Below are 10,834 nucleotides of genomic sequence, written 5' to 3' on the forward strand. Positions count from 1 at the left end.
ACTTTCCCTTGCTATTAGCTTTTCCGTTTCTATTTTAGACGCTCTGATTTCTCTTTTGCATAGTTTGTTACAATCCTTATAGTACTGGAATGACTCCGCCTTCCTGTCCAATTTATACTTTTTGAATGCTCGCCTCTTTTTGGCCTTTAGTTCCTTAATCTTTTTGTTGAGCCACATTGGTTTGGAATTATTACTCCTTCATTTGCTGCCCATGGGAATGAACTTGCGAGTATAACTAGCGAGCAATGTTTTTAATACATCCCATTTCTCTGTAGTATTCTTGCCTTAAAACAAAATTTCCCAGTCAATGTCCCTTAAAGCTTCCCTCATCATGTCAAAGTTGGCTTTGCTAAAGTTTAGAATCTTAGTTGACCCTATATAGGGCTTCTTGTGAAAACTGATATTGAATGTGACCATATTGTGGTCGCTGTTTCCCATGGGCTCCCCTACTATAACATTTGATATCAATTCTCCATTGTTTGTTAATACCAAGTCTAAGATTGCATTATACCTAGTTGGTTCCTCAATAAATTGAAGTAAGTAGTGATCATTTAGTGTGTTTAAAAACCTATTACCCCTAGCAGTATCACCAGAATCATTTGTCCAATTAATCTCTGGACAGTAAAAATCTCCCAACACTATTATGTCTCCTAATCCTGCCGCTTTTTCAATTTGTATCAGTATCAATTCCTCATCAGACACATTAATATTAGGTGGCTTGTAGCATATCCCCATAAGTAGCTTTTTAGTTCCCTTTCCCCCCGCATGAAACTTCTATCCATAAAGTCTCCACAGTATTCACAGTCCCATCGCAAATGTCTTCCTGTATATCAGGTTTTAAAAGCGGCTTTAAATAAAGACATACCCCTCCACCCCGTTTATTTAATCTGTCTCTCCTGAACAATGTATTACCCTCCAGATTAACTGTCCAATCATGAGATTCATCCCACTAAGTTTCAGTAGTACCTATAATATCATACTGTTTGTTTGCTGCTAGGATTTCTAGTTCCCCCTTTTTCCCTGTAAGGCTTCTAGCAACATACATACAATTAAGATAAGAGTTCTCTCTTATGCTATGAACAACATTTTCTATATGCATTATTGGTGATCCATAGTCATCGTTAATTAGTGTTTTGGTAATACCCTTCGTAATACCCTTGCCGGCTGTTCTTTTCCTCCCCATTCTCCACCCACATTCAGCTCACTAGCTCCATCTATTCTCACTACTTGACCCATAGTTTCTAGCTAAACCCTCCCCCAAGGCACCTAGTTTAAAATCTCCTCCCGCCTTCTAACCATCCTTCCTCCCAGCACTGCTGCCCCCTCCTCATTCAGGTGCAATCCATTGCGTCCTACTATACACATTTTATGTACTATAGAGTATCTAGATACCACAAAACTCTGCCTAGATGTGCACATGTTGGTACACAAAAGTAAGTTTAATACATATTAGTGTTTGATCATTTAATTAGGATTAAAAGGTAATAATATGCAGTATAACATTTACAAAAATACAAACAGAAAAGAAATGGAAATATAAATATACAAGTATGATTAGTGTAGGAAACAAAATTGGGAGATGAGTAGAGACAATTATAATGTTCCAATTATAAAATAGCACAGGGAGTGCACATGAAATGCTTGACTATCCAAGGCCAACCTTTTGCCTCAACGTACTTGAAATTCCTTGATCCTGAGAATATATATTATGAGGATCAGAGACCTACAGAAGTGTCCATACAGGATATTACTGTATTTGTTTTTACAGGTCTATATACAAGTCCTGGACAAAGCATGAAAAGGGATATTTCTTACTTACTGGTACTTACATGGGCAGGATGAACAACCCTTTGAATTACAGTATTTATAAAGTTGGTATCCTGTTAGTTTGTGTTACTTATTTATTACTTACACATTTTCTATATAGCGCACACATATTCCTCAGCGCTTTACAGACAAAATTTGTCATTCACATCAGTCCCTGCCCCACTGCAGCATACACTCTATATTCCCTACAGCATACACACTAGGGTTAATATTATGTTGGGAGCCAATTAACCTATCAGTATATTTTTAGACTGTGGGAGGAAACCGGAGTACCTGGAGGAAACCCAGCCAAGCATGGTAAGAGTATCCAACTCCACACAATTAGGGTTTTGGTGGGAATTACATGATACATGCTGTTAATTTTATTCTTGTATGTCTATTTTCCATGTATTACTTATTGCATATTGCATTATTGCATATTGTAACAGCTGTAGTGTGCCCAACATAGCTGCCTCGTCTGGTACTCTGTTGTGTAGAATGTACAATGCATGATTCTGATGATTTTGCAAGAATCTAGTATTTTTATCTCCCTCATAATATGTAATCAATTCCAGCCATTGCCTATTCTGCCCAGTGTAATCCTATGTTGTGCACCTAAAATGGCTGCCTCACCTGGATCCTTTATGGGTATAATAATTATTGCAGCTGATGACCCAAAATGTCTGCTAAACCCTTTGTATTATCTCCATGGTTTAAAAATGTTATGCATATCTAACCCTTTGTATTATGTTCATGCTGTAAAGCAGCTTGAGTCCTATTGGTTAAAAGCACTATATAAAACAAAATTATTATTATTCTAATGATGATGATGATGATTATTATTATTACTACTTCTACTACTAGTTAACAGCCTATCAAAATGATGGAACTACATGACAGTAGTGTGTGGCCGAATTGAGCAACACTTAAATTGTTCCATTGGGTGCCATCTAGTGGCCGCTGGTGTGCAAAACACTCAAATTTCCCCAACTGAGGTGAGGAGAAGCATTAGCCTTTTATTATATGGGATTATTCTTATTCTTTTTTTTTATATATATTTTTATTGAAGCTCAACATAATGATACAATTGCAAAGAGGTCACATCAAAGGAATACATAGGTACTAGATAGGCATCAGAGGTGATGTGAATCTGACATTATGTGATGTTAACACACATGCTACAAATAAAAGTTATACATGAAAAACAGTGAATACTTAAGTGCAGGTAAATAAACAAATTCACATAGTTTACAATAACGCATCACAATGTCAACGCCTCCACCATTTTCTTTAATTTTTCCTTTCCTAACTAAGGTGACCGTCTCTGGAATATACACCAGAGATGGTCTGGTCTAACAAACAAATTATGGATCTAAAAGAACAATAATATCTAACAAAATCAGTTGTTTCTATTTGTCTCCCTGACATATACGTAGACTCGTCGTTTCTCATTTCTAGAGTTACTTATCCAAGCTACTGTAGTTCTGCACCAGGAAAGGTAGAGAAAACAACAGATGAACAGGATAAACAAATATAGCAGCTTAAATTAGCTGAAAACAAACATAAACAAGACAAAGTTGCAGAACCAATAAAGACGGAGATAGAAAGCCGTAGTCAAAACAGCAAATACATGTCCAATACCGGTAGGATAATAGAGTAATAGCAAAGAGTAATTTGTTCATGTAACAGCTTCTAAGGGTCCCTGGTGTAAGGATAATGCATGCACAGTGTTGATACCGTCAGGGGCAAGAATGAAATGGGAGAGCAATGTCAAAAAGCTAATATTTGTCGAAAAATGTTTTGGCCTAAACCCAGGAGTATCTACAGCTCCCGATCCACCAAAACTCATGCATAATTTCCTTTCAAATTGGGGAGCTTCTCTGCTAGCCACTGCATCCAGGGTACTAACTAAATCCACTCCTATCGGCTCATGCAATACTGACTGTACAGAGTAGCCCAGGATCTCTATGGGGTGAAAAGGACTCTGGTTATGTCGGTAATGGACTGCATGAACCTCATCAGTTGTTGGGAAAGGGATCTTAGTCTGCTGGGTAGAAAGGTGTTGAGGAGCATTAATCCGCTCCCCCAGCGCACAGGGATCATCATCACCAACCGTTACAATTGCACAGTTTGCCGATGACCCCTCTTTAAGAAGAGTATCATCTAATTTTAATGTGATTTTATCTATCCATCTGTCAATTGGGGGCAAAAGACGCTCGGCAATGGCTTCCGCCATCTCCATTGCAAAAGAGGAGTATACAAGTGGCATCGTTAAATCTTGATTAGCAAAAACAGATGTTATGTTCTAGTAACCTAATACGAGAGATAAGGGACCCGGGCAGTCTGCAGTAAAGCTTGAGATGTTATACAATGAATAGCCACTCTAGCAACGATCTATATATGTGTGTTGATGGACTGGTAAAAATCAATATAGACCGATCAACCGTATACAGTGGAGATAACTGCAACTTAGTCCGAACCAGAGCAAATAACAGGGAGAACTAACGCAATCAAAGTTCGTTACATAAACAAGAATATCATGCCATCTGTCCGTGGCAACAGGTATCGCCAGTTAGTATCGCTTCAGGCGGCATCCGTCCGCCAGGTCCCGGCGTCTCAACTGTCTTGATTTGCACGGAGGAAGCGCGGCCGGGCAGTAAGAACTCCACCCGCTCCCAGCAGCAGTGGGGAAGCAATGAGCCGGAGGATGGGCTACACTGGACGGAGGCGAGACGAGGTTCCCATTCCAGCGTAGCCAGACACAGCAAGGTCAGGGATCAGCGTGGGGGCCGCGGTTAGAGCCCAACTTCCACGAAGAGTCCCGGACTGCTAATCAGCAGGGAGAGCACCAGTCAGGGGGGGAATCCCCGCGTCTTGGCCGCCCCTCTGCAGGAGAAGGGGGGAAGTTCCCAAGTCTCAGTGGGTCCGCGCAGCAGCGCGCCCACAACAAGCAGCACCACAGCTACGATGGGGGTCACAAGGGTTGGCAAGGGCTCCACGTCCGCCGCGGCAGACTCCCGCCACACCGCACAGCAAGACAGCGATGGGGATCGAGATGTCACCGGTTGCAGGTCGGGCCTCCGCACGGACTCCGCTTCTTCTCTCCCGCGAGCCCTCCCGTCCGCCCCTCCCGCCGGGCCTTCACCAGAGTCAGGTAAAGGTGTCAGCGGGGTCCAGCGGGGACAATACTGCTGCCGCCAGATATTGACAGCTTGTCCAGAGACGAGTTAGGGAGCCGGCACACAGACTCCCAATGAGTAAGGGAGGGGGCACACTACTCCCAGCGTCTCAGGCTGCCTTGAGGGCCATCAGTGTCGGTGGCCGGACTCCGGTGGAATATAAGCATTCCCCAACAAAAGTTACCTCAAAATGTTCCTCTCAGTTTGATCCCTGCAGGTGGTTAAGTGTATTATCGAATTAAGCAAGATTTAAGCAGGATGGGCACTGATTATACAGGTTGTTGTAGGGAGCTCAGTTAAAATGCAGCCATGCTGGAAGTCGATTATTCTTATTCTTATTATTACTTATTTAAAGCAACTTAACAACTTACCCTTTGAAATCCATCTATGTGTATTAATACAATCAATCACATATATTGCAAATGCAATAGCATAAAAAATAAATCAGTTAAAGGTACAAGTAGCCAAGACCTATCATTTTCCTTAATGCACTTTTGAATTCCTTGTTCCTCAGGGTATATATGATGGGGTTTAGTGTTGGTGTGATAACAGCATAGATCACAGGAACTAATCTCTCCTCTTCCAATACATTCTTAGAAGTAGGTTTCAAATAAGCTGTGAAAGATGTTAAAAAGAATAATGTTACAACAATGAGGTGGGAAGCACAAGTGGAGAAGGCCTTTCTTTGTCCTTCTTTAGATCTGATTTTCAATATGGTGGAAATAATATGAATGTAAGAGATTAATGTTAATAGGAAAGACCCGAGTCCATAAACTCCTCCAACAATGAATAGAACAATCTCATTAAGCCATGTACTGCCACAAGCCAACTTTAATAAAGGGGGGATGTCACAGAAGAACTGGTTAACACTATTGGAGGCGCAGAAGTTGAGATGGACAGCAAATATAGTGTGGACCATGGAATTGATGAACCCACTGATCCAGGAGCTGCAGACTAACATTATGCATGTAGAAGGGTCCATCACGGTAACATAATGCAGTGGTTTGCAGATGGCAATGTATCGGTCATAAGCCATAACGGCAAGCAATGTGCATTCTATGCTACCCAGAGCGATGAAAAAGTACATCTGAGCCAAACACCTAGAGAAAGAAATGGAATTGTTCTTCAGTAAGAAATTAAGGAGCATGTTCGGGATGGTGACAGATGTGTAAAATATCTCAAGGAAAGTCAGATTGCTGAGGAAAAAGTACATTGGGGTGTGGAGCTCGGTGCTGGCTGAGGTTACAAGGATGATGAGAACATTTCCTGTAAGGGTCGATATGTAAAACACAAAGAAAGTGTAAAATAATGAGATCTGTATGGAGAGAAGAGCTGGAAATCCGAGGAGGATGAATTCTGTCACAGAGCTGTCATTGCCCATCTCCAGCCGCACTAGAATAAAATGGACAAAAAAGAAAAAACAGAGTAGGTCCTAAATATAATTTACTAAATGAAAAGATCTGGTTTTATAGTCATGTGCATTCCATGCATTTGTTTATTAAAGTGATATCGCCCTAGTTCTTCTTGTTCTCTTATCACTATCCATGCCTAGTATAACAGTGCACTAATAATGGATTCCAATATCTTTTGATATGTAACTTTCTGGCTTAATCCCAGCTAGTGTATATGATTATAAAGAATAATTTTGTTTAGCAAAGGCAATACATGATGCTATAGTTACAATTGTGAGTGATATCTAGCCAAGTGTACATATCCTGGTAATCAGTAGTTTTCCAAGTGTGTCACAATGACCTCAAGGTCTAGTTAAGCAGTCCCCTAAAGGGGACTGTCTAACCCAGTGGTAGCCAACCTTGGTCCTTGAGAGCTACCAACAGTTCATGTTTTCCAACTCACCTAGCAGCACCGACACATTTTAAAAGATACACAGATGGAGCTAATGACTTAACTTGTGATTCTGTGAAGAGACCTGGAAAACGTTAACTGTTGGTAGCTCTTGAGGACCAGGGTTGGAATATTGAAAAATGTTTGTGTTGCATTCCCTTTAAATTGGGAAAACCTTAGTGGATTCAGCAAGGGTTAATAGTATAAACATATGGGGCCGATTGTAATGACGCCTGAGTTCAGCAACCTGCAGGATGCTAGCCGAACTCAGTTTTTAAAGGTACAATCACTTACAAGGCAAAATCATGCCTTATAAGTGATTGCCCCTTTAAAAATAAATGTCCGAGTCCAGCCGGCATCCCACATGGCCGACGAAATCAGTCATCATTACATCTGGCCCATGCTCTTCAATATAGAATAAAAACCAACAAGTATGGATGCCAATGTTTATTTGTACAATAGACCCCTATACAATATGTGGTCACACAAGTGTGTCCTCTGTTACCAATGAGTATACTGCTCTTGGTGAATCCCCATGGGTTATTTAAAAACATGGGTTGATATAATCAAACATTACATTCTAATTAGTCCATAAGCAGATACAGTTCACCTGTCATCAAATTCAAATAGGTTTGCCAAAATACACAAAATAAGTACTATTGTAAAACAGGATATATATCTGCTCCTCTGGAGCAAGAAAAACAGATAGATGTCACTGTAACTCCCAAATAGAGTTGATGTGGAGGAGAGGCAGATTAGCGTATCTGGATTACTCTGATTTAGCTGCCTGTAGTATACAGCTCTTAATGCAGTCCCATGAGAAACCATTAATTCAAACAACACAGTGGCAATTAAAGTATGCAACAAATATAATAATACAACCAGTAAATAATACCACATTGCAACAAAAAGCAACATGTACTTGACACAAGGATGAAGAATGTATGGACATTAAATACACTGTAGTACAGGAGGAGGGACTGGGGACAGGAGGAGAGAGGGTAAGTGGGAAGGAAAGGAGAGCCCAGAGTGGAGACCATTGATAGATCAAGCGAAATACGAGAGTTTATAATAGTGAGGTCAATGTAGTGAAAAAGTGTTCAATGACAGCACCCGAGTAAGGGCCTTATGTTGAGAAACTGCAATAGAGTGAGATTTTGATGTGTAATTGCACAGAAGGGACAGCAGGTGGAGCTGTCGTATATGTGTTATGTGTTTTACAGTCTGTGATGTATGTCTTACACTTGTTTGTTCCTGTGTTCTGAAGGTGACATGAAGGAGAGAGATGGAGCATGCAGTGATTGCTGATCATGCACAGTTATCCTGTTCTGATTATCAGTTTGTATTATGATCGGTTCCAGTTTCATTATATTGCCTACTGATTCAAGCATAGCTCAGAAAACACTCTAATGCCGAAAGGTTATGGGCCCAGACACAGACAAGAGTATCCCAGTTACCAAGCGTAAAGATTAGAAGGCTCAAGGCACAAGAAACATCTCTAAGAGATCTGCACAGCAACTGTGAGTAAACCCAGTATTATAATAAAAGGGGAATAGCAGACAAACAGAAAGAGATGGCAAGCAGCACAGATCTTAGACTGGCAGTAACCAAGCTGTCTAATGATAACTACCAACTGTGAAAATTTTAAGTTGAAATGCTGCTGACTAAAGATGATTTGTGGGAAATTATAACTATAGACAGACCAAATGACAATAACCAGGAATGGGACAAGAAGAACAGACAGGCACGTGCTACGTGCTACTATAGGCTTATTAGTTGAAGATAATCAGTTAGTTCATATAAATCAACAAGACACTGCAAAGGGCATGTGGGATACACTGCAAAGGCTACATGAAAGAACCAGTTTAAACAGCAAATTATTCCTGTTAAGAAAACTGTACCAAATGAGACTTTGCAAAGGACAGACTATGCAAGAGCATATAAGTAATTGCTGGAGATAGTAGCACAACTCAGATCTATAGAAGAGCTAAAATGCAGCCACACAGTTGCCATACTTCTGTGCAGTCTACCAGACACATACAGTGCACTGATAAACGCTTTGGAAACAAGACCTGAAACAGAACTCACACTAGACTTTGTGAAAAACAGGCTTATAGATGAATATCAGCGCAGATAAGAAATCACACAGGATTACATGGACAGTGACACAGAAAAATCTCTCAAAGTTACATATACTAGGTCGCATAACAAAGAAACAAGAGCATGCTTTAGATGCAAGAAAATAGGACATTTAAAAAAGGACTGCTCTATATGGATAGGAGAACAGCAGAAACTATTTTTAAAAGGATCCAAGCAAAAAGTCAAAACTGCACTTACAGACATATGCACAGAAAAGTGGAATGGAACTTTTAAAGCGATAGTAACACATACGAACTTTAGTTGGCACATAGATTCATGAGTGACAAGTCACATGACAAGCGACAGAGATTTCTTCAACGAAATTGATGCAAATCATAGAGAAGCAATCTATCTTGCAGATGGTACCAATATTACTGCAGAAGGTAAAGGGCATGGCATGCTCATATGCTCCAGTGCTAATGGAAGTGATAGAACAATACCAATTAAAAACGTACTATATGTTCCCACATTGGAGGGCGGATTAATATCTGTAAAGTGTTTGACGGATAAAGGATTTACCGTTAAATTCAAAGATAAAATGTGCATCATCCAAAATGGAACAGAAACAGAATGTAAGTAGCCACAGTCAAAGTAGAACCACACCTGTATCGTCTATACACTGCGGTACAACAGGTGAGATTAAGCACACAGAGACACACCGACTGTATTCACATGTGGCATAGACTACAAGGACACAGGCACCCAGACAGCATTAAGGAACTACAAAAGAGAAGCCTAACAAAGGACCTCACAGTATTAGACTGTTCAAAAACCATGATGTGTGAATGCTGTATAAAAGTGAGAACAGAGCCAAGAGACCTCTAGATCTCATACACAGCGACGTGTGTGGCCCAATGCAAGTACGTACACCAAGCGGTAACAGATATATAGTGACTTTCACTGATCACTACTCCAGATATACAGTTACTTATCTGATCAAAAGCAAGGATGAAGTACTGGACAACTTACATGATTACATAACAATGGCTAGAAATAAATTTAAAAGAAATCCACTAGTATTTCATAGCGACAATGGAGGTGAATTCACGGGTCACAAAATAGAACACTTCCTGAGATGACTCGGTATGGAGCACCACAATACAGTACCCTACACACCAGAACAGAATGGGGTAGCTGAAAGAAAGAATAGGACTCTGATAGAAATGATCAGATGCATGTTAACAGATTCAGGATTACCTGACAAATACTGGGGCGAAGCCGTAACGACAGCCACATACTCACAGAACAGATTATTCTCAAGAACAGTGGAGAAAACCCCATATGAATTATGGCATGGCAGGAAACCTAATGTGAAACACATAAGAGTCTTTGGATGTAAAGCATTTATGTATATTCCAGCAGAAAGACGCAGTAAACTGCAAAACCGCGCAGTGGAAGGAATCTTCGTTGGATACAGTGAATGTCCCAAAGGATACAGAATTCTGAACCCAAAGGCAGATACGATAACCATAAGCAATAGTGTGACCTTCATGGAGGAACTAAGAAATGAAGTGATGATTCCAGCAGATCTGGATAAAGAAGACAACACTGACTCTGACCAAGATGCTGACCAAGAGGTTGAAATCAGTCTCGATCCAGATACCAAAGGCATGCAGGAGCGCACCACAGATGAAGTAAGGTGCTCGATGAGAGAGAACAAAGGCAAAGCACCAGTGCGTCTCTCATATAAAGCTAGCACCATCAGTATACGTGAACCCACATCATGGGAAGAAGTATCTAACTTACCAGAAAGGGAAGCTGCAAAATGGATAGAAGCAGCAAAAGAAGAAATTAAATCCATGCATGACAATCAGACATGGACACTAACAGAACTGCCAGCAGGAAGAAAAACCATAGGCAGAAAATGG

At 40.5% G+C, this 10,834-nt stretch overlaps 1 protein-coding gene across 1 annotated transcript; it reads right to left on the reverse strand.

The window, feature by feature from the left end:
• Window positions 1-5,433: 5,433 nt before the first annotated feature.
• LOC134965306 (olfactory receptor 1G1-like) lies at window positions 5,434-6,021 on the reverse strand. The gene has a single exon (XM_063941782.1). It carries the CDS (start codon window positions 6,019-6,021, stop codon window positions 5,434-5,436), a length of 588 nt encoding a protein of 195 aa, XP_063797852.1.
• Between the last annotated feature and the right edge of the window lie 4,813 nt (window positions 6,022-10,834).

This window comes from Pseudophryne corroboree, chromosome 10 (assembly GCF_028390025.1).
Source record: "Pseudophryne corroboree isolate aPseCor3 chromosome 10, aPseCor3.hap2, whole genome shotgun sequence".
NCBI classification, from domain to species: Eukaryota; Metazoa; Chordata; class Amphibia; order Anura; family Myobatrachidae; genus Pseudophryne; species Pseudophryne corroboree.

Excerpts from the sequence above, each read along its gene's own strand:
- LOC134965306 (XM_063941782.1), bottom strand. The coding sequence starts at position 6,021 with ATGGCTTATGACCGATACATTGCCATCTGCAAACCACTGCATTATGTT.